General features: G+C 42.5%; 1 protein-coding gene across 2 annotated transcripts in view; it reads left to right on the top strand.

Moving 5' to 3' along the window:
• Nucleotides 1–19,218, top strand: part of ABCB1 (ATP binding cassette subfamily B member 1) — a 106,031-nt gene extending 86,813 nt beyond the window's left edge. For both annotated transcript variants that reach the window (XM_082662564.1, XM_082662565.1), the window contains 7 exons: nucleotides 1,414–1,514; nucleotides 2,769–2,909; nucleotides 5,574–5,730; nucleotides 6,222–6,419; nucleotides 14,073–14,279; nucleotides 17,683–17,829; nucleotides 18,619–19,218. In XM_082662564.1, the coding sequence (XP_082518690.1) occupies nucleotides 1,414–1,514; nucleotides 2,769–2,909; nucleotides 5,574–5,730; nucleotides 6,222–6,419; nucleotides 14,073–14,279; nucleotides 17,683–17,829; nucleotides 18,619–18,822 (1,155 nt within the window). In that variant the 3' untranslated portion in view covers nucleotides 18,823–19,218. The remainder of the gene's footprint in view (nucleotides 1–1,413; nucleotides 1,515–2,768; nucleotides 2,910–5,573; nucleotides 5,731–6,221; nucleotides 6,420–14,072; nucleotides 14,280–17,682; nucleotides 17,830–18,618) is intronic.
• The last annotated feature ends 246 nt before the right edge of the window (nucleotides 19,219–19,464 follow it).

Consider the following 19,464-nt stretch of genomic DNA (forward strand, 5'->3'; position numbering starts at 1 on the left):
AGGCCAGAGAAAGGAAGAACGTGTTAAACAATAAGGATAATTTCTCTTACTGATTTATAATTTAGACTTACAATTCTAAAAATTATTTCTCTTGGAATTAGAGTTAAGAAGAACGTGTTAAACAATAAGGATAATTTCTCTTACTGATTTATAATTTAGACTTATAATTCTAAAAATTATTTCTCTTGGAATTAGAGTTAAGAGGGACTTCAGAGACCCTCTTGTCCATCCTATTCATTTTACAGATGAGGAGAACAAGATAGAAGGGCATTTCAGGGTGTCATGCTGATGCAGGCTGAAATCTCCTTTTGTACGCTGATGTTTCTTGTATTTTCCATAGCTCTTTTACCCAGACTCCAAAAGGTGGTAAAGGATGTATTTGTCCTAGTCAAATAGCCTTGTTGGAAGTTAAATTCAATTAAAATATAGATAGAAACTTTCTGGAAAACCAATTGATAATATGTGCTGTGTTCCTTAAAAAGTAGTTTATTCCCTTTGACCTAGTAATTTAACTTTTAAGAACTTCTCCTAAGAAAATAATTCAAAAAAAAATTCAGAAAAAAAAAGAGAAAAGAATTCAATATGGACAAACGTTTATGTATGAAGATGTTTATCACAGCATTATTTTTCATAAGAATTGAAAGCTCTGTTCAGCAGTAAAGGACTGCTTAGCTGGCTGGGATAGTAAGTGGCCCTTGAAACATCCCGTTGTTAATGTATGTTTAATGACCTTTGAAACGTCTCTTTATTTGTTAAGGTAAAAAAGAAGGCTATGGAGCCAAACATAGAACTTGAGCCCAATTTTGTTAAACAGGTATAGTTTAGAAAATAACAACATGTAAGCTATTATGTAAAATACACCAGTATGTCACTTTTCATTACCTTCCCTGTCTTTTCAATATTTTCCAAATATTCTTTAGTTGTCTCAAATGACAATTATACAGAGAAAGATATAAACATTATGTTTTATAGGTATTTTAATAATATTATAATTTAATGACATTATAATAACTTTTATATATATAATAATTATAAACTTAAAATGTGACCATCATAGAAGAAAGGGCACTGCAATGGAGATAAAATACGGAGTTCTTAGGTTAATTTTGCTACTGTAAAGCCATGTGGCTTTAGGTAAGGGCCTTCATCTGTTGAAGCTTCAGTTTCTCTTTCTGTAGAGGGGAGTTTGAATTAGCCCATCTTCCTTCCAGACCTAAATCTCGATTTGATAAGTCACTTGGTATCCTTTTCTATAGCAAAGACGCTCAGGAGTCATAATAAATATTATTTAATATGTAATATGTAAATAATACTTATTAATAAAGTTAATTTTATGAATCTCTTATATGGAATTCAAACTAATTGCCACTGTTGGCCTTGGTGCCTTTAGTAACGGGACATTCTCTGTTACAGATTGCCACGGAAGCAATAGAAAACTTCCGAACTGTTGTTTCTTTGACTCGGGAGGAGAAGTTTGAATATATGTATGCCCTGAGTTTGCAGGTACCATACAGGTAATAACCACTGAAGAGTGGGAGGGGAGTATGGGAAGTTTTTCAATCACCAGATTTGTTTTCAGGAAGATTGCTTTGGCCAGAAGGTAGGGAACAAGTGGAGAGACTTCTAGAAGGGAACCAATTGGGAAGCAATTATAATTAATCCAAGAGAGGAATCACAAGACCTGACCTAAGGCAGGGACATCTCTGAGGCAGAGCCTGTAAGAGCAGATAACTGAGGGGAGGGGAGGGAGAGAGGATGTTGAGAATGACTCTGATACTAGCTACATTTGCATGACGATGCTATTATATGTTCCCACTGGGAATGAGTTTTTTGTGGAACATGAAATTTGAGGTATCTGTGGAGCCTGAGGGGTGGTCTTCCTGGGTACACCCTTCCTTCTTCTCTTTACCCTTCTCTCGTGCAGACCTTCTGTTCTTCCTTTAATGAACTCACAGTGAGGGCTCTAAAAAGTGATGTGAACATAAGCACTGAGTCTCTGAGTCTCCTTTCTTCTTTTATCAGTGGGTTTTCAAAGTTTTCAAAATGAGAGTAGAGTCTTTTTTTATGAAAAAAATTCACTTGAAATCCCAATATATGAAACAGATAAAAGCAGAAGTTGATCTGATTAAAGCAGGAGTAGGCAACCCACTCACCAGCCTCTCACACCTCCACATCGCCCAGTTCCATGTGGATCAGAGAATCCACGTGTTAACTCCTTTGCAGAGCCTTCTCTAACTCCCCTAGAGGCTTAGTGCTTCTCCTTTCTTCCTTTAACACATGATTCATAAGGTACTTCCATTGCATAAATAACAATCCAACTTGACTCCTGGGTCCCCAAGGGCAAGAACATGCCTGGTTCCTTTGTGTTGGCCCTTCATGGTCCCTCGAGCTTGTGGTTTTGGGTCAACGTGTGTTGAACGAATGTTTACTGTAGAGTACGTACGTATTATATGTCCATGGGTGGGGAAAGGGAAGGAATTTATTAATCCCTAACAAACTCTTCTTGTTGTCTTTGGCTTATTTTAACTTGACCTTAATGCTTTGAGGTGTGGTTACTTCTCCATTAAAGATGAAGACACTGAGGTTCAGAGACAAGGTATTTTCCTAAATTCTCACAAGTGGTGATGTGAGGACCGAACTTAGTGTTTTGGAGATGAAACCCATTTTTGTCTGCTACACCTTCATACCCCACTGCTAACCCATGAAAGGTTACGTTGTAAGGACTGAGAATTGAAAGTCAAGTAAGTTTCAGAATGTCTTCTTTTCAGAAACTCTTTGAGGAAAGCACACATCTTTGGAATCACGTTTTCCATCACCCAGGCAATGATGTATTTTTCTTACGCTGGCTGTTTCCGTTTTGGCGCCTACCTGGTGGCACATGGCATCATAGACTTTCAGGATGTTCTCTTGTAAGTATGGGGGTCTCTTTACAGTTAACTCTAGGAATCAAACCGAGGCGCACATTTCATGCCTGGATAGAAAAGCTTACTGTGAAGCTTCATGAAGAGATTTTGGTGATTCAGAAGATGGCATTTTGCCTCTGAGTCTCCGTGTATTATCCTGGAAGCATCTCATTTCATTTGGGGAATCTGTGTCTGCCCTTCTCCCCGATGCTGACTCACACATTTGACCTTCTTGAATCCATGGCTAGCTGGGGTGGTGATTCAATGAGGAGTTTCCAGAAGGCCTGGGTGTTTTGGGAAGAAGCCTAACCCGGGGCCAAGTACCTGGTTCCTTTTAAAGGATTCTAAACAGGGCGGCCAAAGAATGAGTGTGGAGCACTGAGTTCTGAGAGCCCCGGAAGATTCCAGGATAAATTTGCTTTCTTTCATAAGAGAAAAGCAGTTAGAAGGTAAGAGCTGGAGAAATGCAGAAATGACAAAGGAAGCTCGATTGGAGTATCTGCCCCATCACTGTGAATGCAGACAATTGTACCTCAGTCAGGAGGAGAGAGACCTGGACTTAGCTAATATTTCTAAAATACTAAAATATGCAGTTTGGTAGTGAAAAACACGTGTAATTTTTCCGAGTGTCTAGGCTTGGTGATGGCTGAGCTGCCCTTTGATACCATACCATAATTAGTGGTGATACAGTTTTACATTTAAAGCGGCATCATCGAAGCCTGGGAATATGTGTTAGTGTAATATTTCCATCCTATTTAGACATTGACTTGTGCGTGCATGACAGTTTTCTCAGGATGACTCCAACAGAAGATTTAAAATTTCCACTCAACATCTTTCTGATAATTGATATGCAGGTGCTATTTATAACTATAACCAAAAGATCAAAACCAGGCACCATTGGCATCGGTGCTTTGATGAGATAATTATCTGATATATCGCTTTACTCTGAGGTTAAGGTATTCAATTGATGGAAATTGCTGACTCTTGGACTTGCAGATTCGGAAAATCCATCTTCCAAGTAAGGAATAGGGGAGACCTGGCTGAAGAGCAGTCCATTTTAAACAGATTCCACAGGTCTAAATGATAACAAGACCAAGATGAACCATCTGTGTGATTTATGTAGAGCTATTAAAAAGAAAAAACACTGTGTGCTACATTAACTCAGGAATAGAGTGCAAAGGAATGGACCTGATGGACTCATGGCATTATTCTGGGAGATTCCTAATGTTACACTCACTGTTTAAAAAGGCTTTTTTTTTTGGTTTTTTTTTTTTTTGCGGTACGCGGGCCTCTCACTGCTGTGGCCTCTCCCGTTGCGGAGCACAGGCTCCGGACGCGCAGGCTCAGCGGCCATGGCTCACGGGCCCAGCCGATCTGCGGCATGTGGGATCTTCCCGGACCAGGGCACGAACCCACGTCCCCTGCATCAGCAAGCGGACTCTCATCCACTGCGCCACCAGGGAAGCCCTAAAAAGGCATTTTGATAAACGTGTCCAGAGAAGGGCGGCTGAAATGTTGAAAATGAAGGGACTTACCAAAGATGCTAAGGGTTTTGAAAATAATATTCCAGTACTTTGAAGGGATGTATTATGCAAAAGGATGTACGTTTTTCTTGGTTTGAAAAGGAACTTTTTAACAATAGACTTCCTCAATCAAACTTCCTCCGTCCTAAAACCAAGGATGGAAGCTAGCTTAGGGGATGTGCCCTGGCACAAGCATTGAGAGCTGGACTTGACATTCTGTGAAGTCCTTCCCAACTTTAAGCTGCTATGACTCCCATGTCATAGATTAAGAACGCCGATGCAGGGAATTCCCTGGCGGCCCAGTGGTTAGGAGCTGGCGCTTTCAGTGTGGTGGCCTGGGTTCGATCCCTGGTGGGGGAACTAAGAACCTGCAAGGCGTGGGGCGTGGCCAAAAAAAAAAGAATGTCGATGCGTCTTGCAAGCAGCGTGATAGCTGACTCTTTAAGGAACTCTCTGCGGTACAGTTCACAGGTTTCCTAAGAATCTGATGTAATCCAGCAGAACGCCTATATCCGTTATTGATTGCCACAAATAACGCTGCATGACAACCACCCACTATCCCCCAGTGACACACGATAATAAACATTTATTTTTGCCCTTAAGTTTGGGGGTTAGCTGGACAGTTCTGCTGATCTGGGCATAGTGGATCTCAGCTGGGCTCGCTCTTGTGTGCAATGGGTAACAGGCTGGTTGGCTGGGGCCCACGGCACTCTTCTGTCTGTGCCTTGTCCTCCAGCAGCTAGGTGGGCTTGTGGTAGTGGCAGGGAGAGAGAGAAACATGCACGGCCCCCTGAGTCATAGGCTTGGACCTGGCAACAGTCACTTCCTCCACATCCTGTTGGCTAAAGCAAATTCCAAGGCCAACCCAGATTCAAAGGGTAGGAAAACAAATTCTCCTTCCTCAGTGGAGGAGCTGCAAAGTCACTTACAAGAAGGTGAGGACACAGAGAGAGATGAAACATGGGGTCAATTTACAATCAGTCAGTTATACCGATATGAACTTATAAGGAAAAGTGTTTGGTTTTTTTTTTGAAACTTTTTGACTAACGTGTTGTGACTATTTGAGACAGTGCTCTCTGGGTGTAGGAGTGTCACCTTTCTAGCATTGCAGTCCTAACTCTGCACATTTTGCCTTTGTCGTTGGCAGAGTGTTCTCAGCCATTGTCTTTGGCGCGATGGCTGTGGGTCAGGTCAGTTCATTTGCTCCTGACTATGCCAAGGCCAAAGTGTCAGCAGCCCACGTCATCATGATCATTGAAAAAGCCCCTGTGATCGACAGCTACAGCACGGAAGGCCTGAAGCCGGTCAGTTTGATGTTTTGATTATGTGATCTGCTCCTAACTGATGAATTTTAGTATTCTAAGTGGAAGTTTAATAAAATCTGTGCTTTTTTTATTTGGTGGTAATAAAATGAAAGTTCCTCTGTCCTTTTAGTTCCTTTTAGTAAATGCTGATAATACAAGTTAACGTCTAGTACTTTTGTAGAACAAAGCCACACGGATGTAGAAATACTGCCCATTTTATACACAACTCCTGCTAATCAGGTTTTATTATATGTAGGTGACCCTATTCTTGGGGAACAGATTTGAGTTTTCACATTTGTATTGTGTTAATGAGACATGCTATGAAAACACTGACCCTTTTAGATCTTATGTATTACATTTTAGCAGTTACAAATGAAGCCTGACTGTAGTACAAGTTCACTACCTTCTGATACCTAGCGGTAGAGAGGGTTGGCTATTGTGAATTTTCAGGATTGCAGCAATCAAATTTACTGTCATTGTTCTGATTTTAGAATACAGTGGAAGGAAATGTGACATTTAATGAAGTCGTGTTCAACTATCCCACTCGACCAGACATCCCAGTGCTTCAGGGGCTGAGCCTCGAGGTGAAGAAGGGCCAGACGCTGGCCCTGGTGGGCAGCAGCGGCTGTGGGAAGAGCACGGTGGTACAGCTCCTGGAGCGGTTCTACGACCCCTTGGCTGGAACAGTGGTGAGCACACTTTTTTTTCTTCTTTTTAAAAAAAATTTATTGGAGTAGAGTTGATTTACAGTATTGTAAATCACTCAGCAAAGTGATTGAGTTATATATATATACATATATTCATTCATTTTCAGATTCTTTACCTGTATAGGTTATTACAGAATACTGAGTAGAGTTCCCTATACTATAGGGAGCATATACAGTAGGTCCTTGTTGGTTATCTATTTTATATGTAGTAGTGTGTGTATGTTAATCCCGGGCTCATAATTTATTCCTCCCTGCCATGTTTCCCCTTTGGTAACCCTAAGTTTGCTTTCTATGTCTGTGAGTCTATTTCTGTTTTGTAAATAAGTTCATTTGTATTATTTTTTGAGATTGCTCATTTAAGTGATATTATATGATATTTGTCTTTCTCTGTCTGACTTCACTTAGTGTCATAATCTCTAGGTCTGAGCACACTTTCTTATTTAGCTCATTTCAGTTTTTTCATCTTCTAAATGCCTAGATGTATTTTTTTTCAGTTTTTTTTTTTTGATGTGGACACTTTTCAAAGTCTTTATTGAATTTGTTGCGATATTACCTCTGTTCCATGCTTTGGCCTTTTGGTCGTGTGGCATGTGGGATCCCAGCTCCCCGACCAGGGACCGAACCCTCACTGGAAGGCAAGGTGTCAACCACTGGACTGCCAGGGAAACCCCTGCCTAGATGTATTTAATTCTCAACTATAAGCCGTGGCTTTACAAACTTTTAAACAGTAGTCCCACTTAAAGTCTGACATCCTAGATATAGTCTCCAAGCTGTGTCCACTGCCCCAGCCAACTTCTCCAGCCTTTCCCTCAACCCTGCTACTCTGCCTTCCTCTGCAAGCAGCCTTTTTACCAGCCATCCCCCTTCCCTTGGTTAGGTCTCCGTTTACATGAGCAGATGCAGGAAAAAAAGCCAGAAAGACAGAGGAGGGGTGCTGAGAGAGACTAGTAAGATGGAAGCCAGGGATGGGAAGGGTTTCAACAAGGAGGAGGTAGTCGGCACTGACAAATGCCGTGGAGAGATGGGGTAAGACGGAGACTGAAAACACATGGGAGGATTTGGCAATGAATGGGCTGCCTCTGACATTTCACAGTCTTCTCAGTGAAGTGATGGTGGTAGGAAACAGTTGAGCATGGCTGAGGTGTGGTCAGGAGGGGAAATGGAGACTGAGCGAAGTGTAGACTAGCTAGAAGATCAAAGGAGAAGGAAAGGAAAATAAGAGTGGAGAGGCAGAGCCCAGGGAAGATGTTTAGCATGGGGAATCTTGAACATTTTTATGGCTGAGGATGAGATAAAACCATTGATGGAGAGAGGGAATTCAAACATCTTCTAAGGAAAAAGAAAAAAAGCGAGATCAACAAATTCGGGAAACAGATAAAGAACATAGAGGGATTCTCCTTTGTTTCCTGAACTAAAAGAGTAAGTGAAGGGTCAGATTTATTCATGCAACATTCAATAAACTGTCAGTAAGTTCGTGTCAGGGACTGTCTTAGGTACTGGGAATGACATAGGAGTCTTGAATGGAGTAGTGACATTTTATTACTGTTACGATTTTTTGGCCGTGCTGCACAGCTTGTGGGATCTTAGTTCCCCAACCAGGGATTGAACCCGGGCCATGGCAGTGAAAGCGTGAAGTCCTAACCACTGGACCGCCAGGGAACTCCTGGGAGTAGTGGAATTTTTTTTTTTTTTTTTTTTTTTTTTTTGCGGTACGCGGGCCTCTTACTGTTGCGGCCTCTCCCCTTGCGGAGCACGGGCTCCGGACGCGCAGGCTCAGCGGCCATGGCTCACAGGCCCAGCCGCTCCGCGGCACGTGGGATCTTCCCGGACCGCGGCAGGACCCCGTGTCCCCTGCATCGGCAGGCGGACTCTCAACCACTGCGCCACCAGGGAAGCCCGAGTAGTGGATTTTTAAATGACTATAATGGGGACAAGGAAAAGAATCAAACTAGGTAGGAATGGAATTCAGAGGAAAACATTTTCATTATGTAGGCACTGAGTTACTGGTCAAACTCAGAGGTGATATTCAAAATATTCAACAACTGGAATGGGCCTGGGCACTGTCCATCCAGGATGGACACCTACTTTGGATAGTCAGACCGATGCTTGCCAGCTCTATATGGGCCCTACTTGCATTAATGATTGATGTGAAAAGAGAATTTTCATCCTGTAGGCCAGGGCCCTTTTCACTTCCCCACGGTAGTCACAGTTATCATAAATATTTCTTATTGTATTCACAGACAGTTATGCCTTTACTCAGTCCATTCTTTGACAGTTGTGGAAACTTTGTTCCTCAAGCTTTGTTCCTTATTTGTACTACCTTGTTTTATATCTTCTGTGAATTCTGACTTCATGCTTCAATTTCGTGGTTAAAGTTTGGGCAGAGAACTCTCAATGAAAACCTTGCTGACACAGGAAGCAATCAGAGGAGGAAATTTTAGCTCTCAGACACTGATCGTGGTCCTTAAGAGACATTTCTTAAGCAGTGTGTTAAATGTTGAGCTCTAATGAGTTACAGGGGATGGTGTCTGTCCTCAAAGATTTCAACTGAAGAGATGGGACATATCCTTCCATGAGTTCATTAAAGAAGATAGGCCTAGAGCTAGTTCTTAAGGGATAATTAGAGCTGGTTGCTTAAAGCTGTAAGGGTGAGCAATCAAGGCATCGTTCGATGAAAGAGATGACGTGAGCTGTGGCTGATGACTGATTTGTTCCCAATGCAGCATATAGGCCAGTTTGGCTGAAATAGCAGATTTAATTAGAGTCATGGTTCTCAAACTTTTTTGATGATAACCCACCTAGGAAAGACCAAAAGAATTCCCCCCCACCACCCTTACTACACTCACAGTCACTGTAGTGGGAAAAAACACTTGGCGTTAATAGTGTTGGAGTTGAAAACAACAATGGTAAACATACGTGCAGTAATTAGACAAGAAGAAAGTCAAGAAATGAATGATTATTCTCCGTGTTCATAAGCACAAGGGGAGCGAAATTTAAAACATGGACCGTATCGGTTATGGTTCGGTGTAGGAAACAGAAGCTGCTCTAGGTATTTCACGCAGATACATATTCAGTAAGGGGCATTCGGTGCTTACAGAATCACCGGAAGGGCTGGAAGAGTGGAAGTAAAAGTCAAAGTCAGCACTCCCAACATTCAAATCACAGCATCTCAGCTGGAGTCCTGTGGCCAGGAGGTTGTAGGAAATGATGCCAGTGTCACAGCTGCTCCAAACCTGAAGACACAAGACCAGTGTCTGGGTGTTGTAAAAACTCCCGTCTGCCAAAACACAGGTGTTAGTTTACCACGGCCTCTGTCTCCCAGATTTTGCACACTGCATCTCACCGGTAGAACCGCAGTTACTTCTAGAACCAGGAGCGAGCCTGGGAAACAGTTATTAGTCCTCCACTCCCTTGATGTGTGGAAGGACAGACGCAGAAGAATATGGAAGTGAATGCTGAGTGTATAGGACAGTAACCATCTCAAGACAACACTGATCATGCCCTGAAAACAAAGTGTCCTCCTCCATTGCAGGGAGTACGGTGATCTGCTCCTGTGCATTTGCACTAGAGCTTCGAAATACTGCCAAGTGCTCCACAGCAGGCAGACCTCTTAGTGGAAGTGCCCTCGATACACATTAGTAAATGTGCCAGGTTTTGTTTATGAATGTCAATTAGTGACCCTGAATAACTCAGTTAGGTTATTAGTTCTTTCTTTTTTTTTCTTTTTTCTTTTTTTTTTTTTTTTTTTTGCCACACCTTGTGGCATGCAGGATCTTAGTTCTCCCACCAGGGATTGAACCCACACCCCTTGCAGTAGAAGCTTGGAGTCTTTTTTTAAAAATATTTATTTATTTGGTGGGTTGCACCAGGTCTTAGTTGTGGCAGGTGGGCTCCTTAACTGCAGCTTGCCAGCTCCTTAGTTGCAGCATGCAGTCTTCTTAGTTGTGGCATGTGGGGTCCTGAGTTGTGGCAGGCCAGCTCCTTAGTTGTGGCATGCATGTGGGATTTAGTTCCCTGACCAGGGATCGAACCCAGGCCCCCTGCATTGGGAGCTTGGAGGTCTTATCCATTGTGCCACCAGGGAAGTCCCAAAGCACATGGAGTCTTAACTGCTGGACCGCCAGGGAAGTCCTATGATTTGTTCTTGTTGCCATAAAAAATGAGTCTATGCATTTGAGCATCATTTGATCATAATGATCATTTGAAGCAAGGACTTGACCCTGAGGAGGTTGGGAAATCCTCATGACCATCAACGAGCCTCGAATCACACTCTGAGAAACATTGACCTGAGCAGAGGTTCTCAAGTTGGTGTGGATCATAATGGCCTAGAGAGCTACTAGAGAACACAGCCACCCCGGCTCATTTATGAAGGTCAGGACCTAGCCTTTTCATTTTTATGATTTTTCCCAGGTGATTCTGATGCCAACCAGAGGTGGAGAACCTCTGAACTGATAACTTTAAAAGGTTTAGATCAAATTGTGGCGAGTCTTGCAAAACCAAGCTATGGAATTGTTCAGAGAGTGGAGTTTCCAAGTTTGGTGGGGCCTGAAAGTTATACAATTTCAGGGACTCTACTTGAAAGAATACAAAGTTATGAACACACAATTAGATATGAAAGTGAGTATTTCCTTCAAATGAGAAAAATTCACAACAAAATATTGAAACCTTAAAGATTCTGGTCCCTCTCCTTTTTAGGCAGGTTATCCTAAATGCTTACCCAGAAGAACTGGGCTCCCTTCCATCCAGAACACCGTTCAGCTCCCAGCATTTGCCTGCAAATGGGCGTCCTTGAATCTTAAGTTCATTAGCTTCACTGAGACTCACTCTGGTTTGAGTCTTCCCCCGACCTATCCTTTCTTCCCTTGCCGGCCCATGCTATGCGCTGCCACCAGAGTCCTCTCTCCCCCTTAGGACACAGTTAGCAGCCTGTTGTCTGGGTATTACCCAGTGGGTGCTGGGGCTAAGATGGAGACATTGCTCTTTTGAGGGAAGACAGAAAGTATTTTTCAATTCTGAGACACTGTGTTGCTAAAATCCAACCTGTAGTGTGTAGGTCCGATCCGAGCTCCCTCAGTCACTAAGAGTGTGACCTTGCACAAGTGACTTAGCTCTGCTCATGTCCTCATCGGTAAAATGGGGATTAAACTCGCATTTACCTCGCGAGCGTTGTCGTGAATATTAAACGAGAGAGGGCATGAGGTGTGCTTATAACAGGACCTATAATATAGTCGATGCTCAATATTTTATCTATGATTACCATTTCAGAGTAAATACATACAACAGGATAATACATATTTAACATTTGATTGTGCTACTGAAATCAGGTAGTAGATTTAAGTTTGGAATAGAGATAGCTCGTCATTTGAATTTAGCCTTTCATTGTTTTTGTTTATTTATTTGTTTTTTGGCCTTCCATTGTTATTGTCAGTGTGTTATTGTCAGTGTGTTACTTTAAGTTTTTATTTAGGCCAGTATCTTTTTTTTTTTTTTTTTTATCCCGCCGTGCCACACAGCATGTGGGATCTTAGTTCCCCAACCAGGGATCAAACTTACAGCCCCTGCATTGGAAGTGCAGAGTCTTAACCACTGGACCGCCAGGGAAGTCCCAGGACCAGTATCTTCTGAGCAGTGTTCACTGACGCCCTGGACTTCCTTGGTCTTCCCTCAGAGGGCCATCTGCCACAGCCAAAGAAGCTCTGCGTTGATCTTTTTATATTTGGTCTTCTCAACGGGTTTCCCCTAAGGAAAGGATTCTTTAGCAAACACAGGTTTTAAATAGTTTGTAGTTGCTGTGTGTAGCGTGGGGCTGAGGAGGCCCAAACGTCTTCTTGTATGCAGTGTGATGGAGAAGCTCATTAAAACTTGCTGGGATCAGTCATATTTGTCTGACTGTATTCGTTTGATGGTGTCTATTTTTTCTCCCAGGGGTATAAGCCTGGAAAAAAGTGTTTTAAAAAACTACTCTTTCTTTCCTCAGATTTCCGTTTTTCACACTGTTCCATCTAACAAGATCTGCTGTTTCGCCACATACTTGTATGGTTTTTCCTGCCTCTCTTCACTCTCTACTTTCCACCTTCACTTAACACTGTGAGGAAGCCTGGAGCATAGATGCTTGGAATAGTCTCCATGGCAACCGGGCTTGGTACTAATGAGGTCATGGGTGTGTTTTCCATCCATCCTTGCACCTGCCGGCTTCACAAACAGAAGCTGTCTTTCTGCAGCAAAGACTACCCTACCCCTGGCCAGCTGTCTCCCAGAGGCACCCAGCCAGGTACACGGGATTCAAAGTGTATATATAGCTCAGGACATACTCATCACCACTATTATAAAAGCTCAAAGCTGAGTCACTGGTGTCTTCTTCAGGGAGGATGAACAGCTCTCACTTGAATGCCAGCGTTCTCTTGCAAAGTAGGTCTTCGGGGCAGACACATCTGCATCAGAGAGCAAGGATTATTATCGGCCAGGCTGTATGGGTACGCCCCAGGCTTCTGCAGGATAATCCAAGGGGAGACAGGTCACTAGAGAAAGGGCAGCCTCTCCCTCCAGCTCCTTTGGGTCAGATCCAAATCGCAGACAGTCCTTCACATACCCTGTGCCCAGCAGTGTGCTCAGTAGGGGTCATACATGACTTCATTTAATCCTCAATTCTTTGACTTTAGGAATTATCATTCTCAGTTTACAAAGAAACTAAGAGACATTAATTCACATTCCTAAGATCAACAACGATTTAGAGATATAACAGCCACCTTCCGACGCTCACTTCTGTTTCATTTAAGTCCTCAAAAACTTGATCCTAACTAACAGGTCAGATCAGAAACGTGACCTACAAACCTATTCTACGGTATAGCAGTTAGTTATTTCCAATCTAATGGTGGCTACTTTTCCTGTGAAAAATCAGTGCATAAGAATAAGGATGTCAGAATACATCCCAGAATTAGAATGCATTTTATTAGCTTCCTGTGGCAGCTATAACAAATGACAGCAAATTTAGTGGGATGAAACGACACAAATTTATCTTAAAAATTCTGGAGGTCATGTGTCCGAAGTGGATCTCACTGGGCTGAAGTCACGGTGTCAGCAGGGCTCTGTGCCTTCTGAAGGCTCTAGGGGAGAATCTGCTTTTTTACCTTTTCTAGCCCGTGGCCCCTTCCTGCATCTTCAAAGCCGGCAGTGACCGGTTGAGTCTTTCTCATATTGCTCCACTGTGATACACACTCTCCTGCCCCCCTCTTGCACAGTTGAGGACCCTTATGATTATGTTGGGTCCACCTGGATAATCTAAGGTAACCTCGTCATTTTGAGATCAGCTGACGAGCAACCTTACATGGTAATTCCATCTACACTTGTGAATAACATTCGCAGGTTTCATGAACGAGAACATGGATGTCTTGGATGGGGGAGAGGTGCATTATTCTGCCTACCACATGCATAGGGTTGAAACAGAAGAAATATGATGGTTCCTCAAAGCATACAATTATGACCTTATTCAGTTAACCTTGACAATCCAAACGGAAAACAACAACAAAAGTCTCATAATAACTTGGCAATCTTAGTGTATGAAATAACGATATTAATTTTGCTAAATTCAAAAAAATGTGCTCGTTCTGAAGATGATCTGTGATCTCTTATTTTCAGCTAATTGATGGCAAGGAAATAAAGCACCTGAATGTCCAGTGGCTCCGAGCACACATGGGCATCGTGTCCCAGGAGCCCGTCCTGTTTGACTGCAGCATCAGCGAGAACATCGCCTACGGGGACAACAGCCGGGTCGTGTCACAGGAGGAGATCGTGCAGGCAGCCAAGGAGGCCAACATACACCCCTTCGTCGAGACGCTGCCTGATGTAAGTCTCTCTCCAAATAAGGTACCTGGGAGCCTGTGGCAGCCCCCCTGGCCTATGCTTGTGACTTCAAAAGGGCTGGATCCCAAAGGTGAAATGAGCAACTAAAACACACGTCCACCTGTATACAAGCATCTGCCTGCACTTCCCATCCCCAGTGGATGCGATGTTTACCTGATCACCCGATTCACTCCCTGGGAGCAGCCTGACCGAAAAATACATATGCCTGGGAGGCCTTTCCCTCCAAGTCTGGGTGCAGGGCCCACAGAAGCAAGAGTGACCCTCCCCCACCATTTCTCTCCCAACCTTCCTTCCGCCTCCTTGCCGCTCTCCCCCAAGCCTCAAACCTCCCTCTGTGGAGTCGGGCCAGGCCAGGGAACTGGCCCCATGCCAGAAAGAAGGCTCTGAGTAAGGCTGAGCCATTGGAGTGTCATCTCTCACCATTGCACATTCCATGCGCCCCAACCTCTGCTTGTAGGGCTGAGTATTGAAACCTTCCCTGGGCTGTTGTCCCACAGATGCCTTCTGAATTCCTCCTAGGAAGTTAGGTAAATGGAACCTCTTGCCCTCTCTTAAGCCTCTTAGCTCCTGTATTTTGCATTGCAATCTAGACCTATCTTCTCTAACCCACCCGCCCCCATTATCATAAGTTATGTTCTTTATTTTAAGGAAGAACTAAAATATAAAGCTCAGTAGCCTGAAACTGGCGGAGAAGTTCCTCTCCTCATGGGGAAAGATGGCAATGCCTTATGGCCCCAACCCTCTCCCAAGATTTCCTTTTCTGGAGACTCTTCTTTGGATAACTGCTGTCACCACACATCATAGGCCCCAGGGAAGAGGCGTTGTCCACTCCCCTCCTTTAACCTTCTAGCCCACCTGTGGATAATTGGCCCTTCCCAAGGCTAGAACATTCAAAGCATGTAACTTTAATTCCCTTTACTCATGGCGAGGTCAGTGTTCTCAAAGTCTGGGCGTGGGCCAGAACATGAGCGTCACCTGGGATCTTGTAAGAAATGCAGATTTTCAGGCCTGATCCCAGACCTACTGAATCAGAAACTTGGAGGTAGGGTCTAGCAATCTGTGTTTTAATACCCCAGGTGATGCTGATGCAGGTAAAGTGTGAGAACCACTGGGCTAGGGGTTAACAAAGGCAAATACAGAGAGTAATTATTATCTAGCTTATGAAATATACCTTGCCCCTCTCACTTTTGTCTACCACCGGGACCTACCTTTCTGGGCTCTGGGCTCTGTCTACGGAGCACACTTGTAGACATCATAAGTCTTTTCCTCAATGTCTAGACCTGGAAAGAGAAGGCAAAACCACTTAAGTCCTATTTTCTGTCCAAGGATCTACTTCTTCACCTGAGTGGTTCGCACTAGGATTTACCTCACCCTGCAGGGGGCTGGTCTAGTTTCCTCCTCTCAGGGGTACAGCCCTGCCTTTATCTGCCTCAACAGGGTCGATACTGTGGCAGTGCAGCCTGGCAACCTCTGCACCCTCATGGGACTTGCTCCAGTGCTCTGGCCTCCCTGGTGGCTGCAGCTCTGGGCTGGGCCAGTCGCTAGCATCTGCCGGAACCTCCCCTGGGCTCGCTTACTCCACCTGCAGGTGGAGAGCTCTATGTTGAGTGCCATAGAACTAAGGTTGCCAGAAATAGCAAGTAAAAATGGGCAACCCTACATAGAATGGATTTTTTTTAAATTGAAGGGTAGTTGATTTATAATGTTGTGTTAATTTGTGCTGTACAGCAAAGTGATTCAGCTATATATATATATACACACACACATTCTTTTTTTAATATTCTTTTTCATTATGTTTTATCATAGGATACTGAATATAGTTCCCTGTGCCATACAGTAGGACCTTGTTGTGTATCCATTCCATATATAATAGCTTACATCTGCTAACCCCAGCCTCCCACTCCATCCCTCCCCTCCCCCCTTCCCCCTTGGCAACCACAAGTCTATTCTCTATGAGTCTGTTTCTGTTTCGTAGACAGGTTCATTTGTGTCATATTTTAGATTCCAGAAATGTATAAGTGATATCATAATGGTATTTGTCTTTCTCTTTCTGACTTAACTTCACTTAGTATGATAATCTCTAGTTGCATCCATGTTGCTGCAAATGGCATTATTTTGTTCTTTTTTATGGCTGAATAATACTCCATTGTATGCATGTACCACATCTTCTTTATCTATTCATCTGTCGGTGGACATTTAGGTTGCTTCCATGTCTTGCTATTGTGAATAGTGCTGCTATGAACATAGGGCTGCATGTATCTTTTTGAGTTATAGTTTTGTCTGGATATATGCCCAGGAGTGGGATTGCTGGATCATACGGTAATTCTATTTTTAGTTTTCTGAAGAACCGCCATACTGTTTTGCATAGTGGCTGCGCCAGCTTAACATTCCCACCAACAGTGTAGGAAGTGGAACATGAATTTTAAAGTCAAACTCTGGATGTCAGAACCAGAGCCCACAGTTTGACTAATATTTCAGCCTGGCAAGGACCTGAAAATAAAAAGATAATATGGTTTTTTTAGGTTACCCATTACATTTCTGCTCTCCCCTACATACCCTATTAATTCCTGTCCTGTTGTCACATTGGATACTTAGTGAGCATTATCTGCTCTGGGAAACAATATGTGAAAATTTTCAGGAGAACTCTGAAAACAAAAGTCAATCAGGAGATTTCAGCTTTTCAAGTTAGATATCAAATAGAGTTTCTTAGCATCCATTAAAATTGTTGAAGCTTTGGAAATAGTCTTATAAAAACAGACAACAAAAGGCTAACATCCCAAGAATTTCTTCCCTTCCTCACTTTTTTTTAAAAGGATATTATCATAATCGACATTTTATTTTTTTAACATCTTTATTGGCATATAATTGCTTTACAAAGGTGTGTTAGTTTCTGCTGTATAACAAAGTGAATCAGCTATACATATACATACATCCCATATCCCCTCCCTCTTGCGTCCTTCCTCACTTTAAAATAATGCAGAGAGCATCACCTGCTGGTTATAAATAAAATGAGTTTCAATTATTTTATTATGCATAGCCTGTTAAAATCAAATTTCCTTCCTCCTACCAATCTTTGTCCCAAATGCAATGAAACCAGAAGGCTGGAAGAGCCTCACATTGCAACAGTCATCTTCCTCGTAAATATGTTGACTTGTCTACACTAAAGCATAACTTTTAAGACCCAAACGTCTGTCTTCAAGAAGAGAGGTTAATCCTGCCATTCAGAGCTATGTTTTTGTTGTTTAACTCTCCTTCAACCCATTCTTAGCTTCTGAACCTAAACTTTTTTGTGTATGTGGAAGTGGTTATCCTATTTTCTGCAAGCACACTCTATTTCAGAACTTTATCAGTTCTACTCTTCATTATAACAAAACCCTATTTACAGAAATATAACACCAGAGTAGGAGACAAAGGAACTCAGCTCTCTGGTGGCCAGAAGCAGCGCATTGCGATAGCTCGTGCCCTTGTTAGACAGCCTCGTATTTTGCTTCTGGATGAAGCTACATCAGCTCTGGATACAGAAAGTGAAAAGGTAAGAATTTAACGTGGACTCATTCACACTTGAAGCAGTTGTCCCTTAAAAGGTTTTAAGTTTATGCTTCTGTCTTCTACAGTAGAGAACACAATTCAGCCAGATACTGAGTTTTGTTACTTTCAGTGGAATTTAAACACTTTCGGTAGCTGTCATTCAAGAGAACTAAGATGAAACAAGGCAGATTAGTCTTATGCTTGTGCTCCAAAAGTCAGCCCCGGATCACTTTGTATTGATCTAAGAAGCTGCATTCAGGAGCCATAGTCCCATTTCTACTGGCAGCATCTCCTCAACAACTATATAAAAAAGTGGAAGCACAGAACAGTGTTAAAAGCTGACTGTACTTGAAGGTAAATAGTAGCAATTGTTTTCAGTTTGAGAAGAAATGGAGTGTTCAGGTGTCTGAAAGATAAACTCATTCTGAGTTTTTTTTTATCTTAAAAATACCAAAATTCAAGGAGGCTGTGTTTGGCCTGTGCTCAGGCTTCCTGTATTTACTGTAGTGCTAGACCAGAAGGATGTCACAAGGCTGGGCACACTACTAAGTGCTTCTAAATGATTGCATAGGCTGTATTTATAGTCATAACTCTGAGATAAACCAAATTAGGATTCAGTATTCTTCTGATACGACAGATCCCTTGCTTTGTAAAATCTATGTTATATTCCATTGACACCACTGTTAAAGAGGCATGTATCGTTGGAGAAATTAATTGTGAGGCTTGTTATGGAGGAGAAATTCAAGGGAGTGGATTATTATGATCAGAGTTAATTTGTGTGATTATTGAACAGGTTGTCCAAGAAGCCCTGGACAAAGCCCAAGAAGGGCGCACCTGCATCGTCATCGCTCACCGCCTGTCCACCATTCAGAATGCAGACTTGATAGTGGTGTTTCAGAACGGCAAAGTCAAGGAGCACGGCACACACCAGCAGCTGCTGGCACAGAAAGGCATCTATTTCTCCATGGTCAGTGTCCAGGCTGGAGCAAAGCGCTAGCGAACTGTGACCATATGAGCTATTAAATATTGCCTAATATTTGTGTTAAAATATGGCATTTAATCAAAATTGAAAAAGTGAGCACTTCCTGGGAAAACGATGTAGAGTTACTTATTTAACATTTCCTGCTGCAGTGGAAGATCATTCCACCCAGTTCAGAGTTTTCAGAGACTATAATTGAAGGAACAGAAAGAAACAGCATCAAGTGGAGAAAAGTAATGGTTTTAATTGCATTATAAAATTTATAGAATCATTCAAAGTAGATTTTGTTAATAAAGTGTATAATTTTTGTTTATATTTTCTTATTCAGACTGTAACTGACTACCTTGCTAAAAGATTATAGAAGTAGCAAAAAGTACTGAATGTTTGTGTAAAGTGCCTATAATAAAACTAAACTTTTATATGACTGGAGTCATCTTGTCTAAAGTGCCTGTAAATCTATCGTCTCCCAGTTGGACTACTGAAGATCATTTCTGCACTTTAAAAAAAGGACTTCTTTAAAACTCTCATTAATTTTTGTAAGAATGGTTAAACAGTGTAATAATTCCTATTGTACATGTCTTTTCACGTTGGGTTCTACAAAGCCATCTGGCTTCATTCTTCTTGGACTTGATCCTGCTGATTCTTGCATTTCCACTTTAT

The sequence above is a fragment of the Grampus griseus genome (genome assembly GCF_964374135.1).
Source record: "Grampus griseus genome assembly, chromosome: 9".
Classification (NCBI taxonomy): Eukaryota; Metazoa; Chordata; class Mammalia; order Artiodactyla; family Delphinidae; genus Grampus; species Grampus griseus.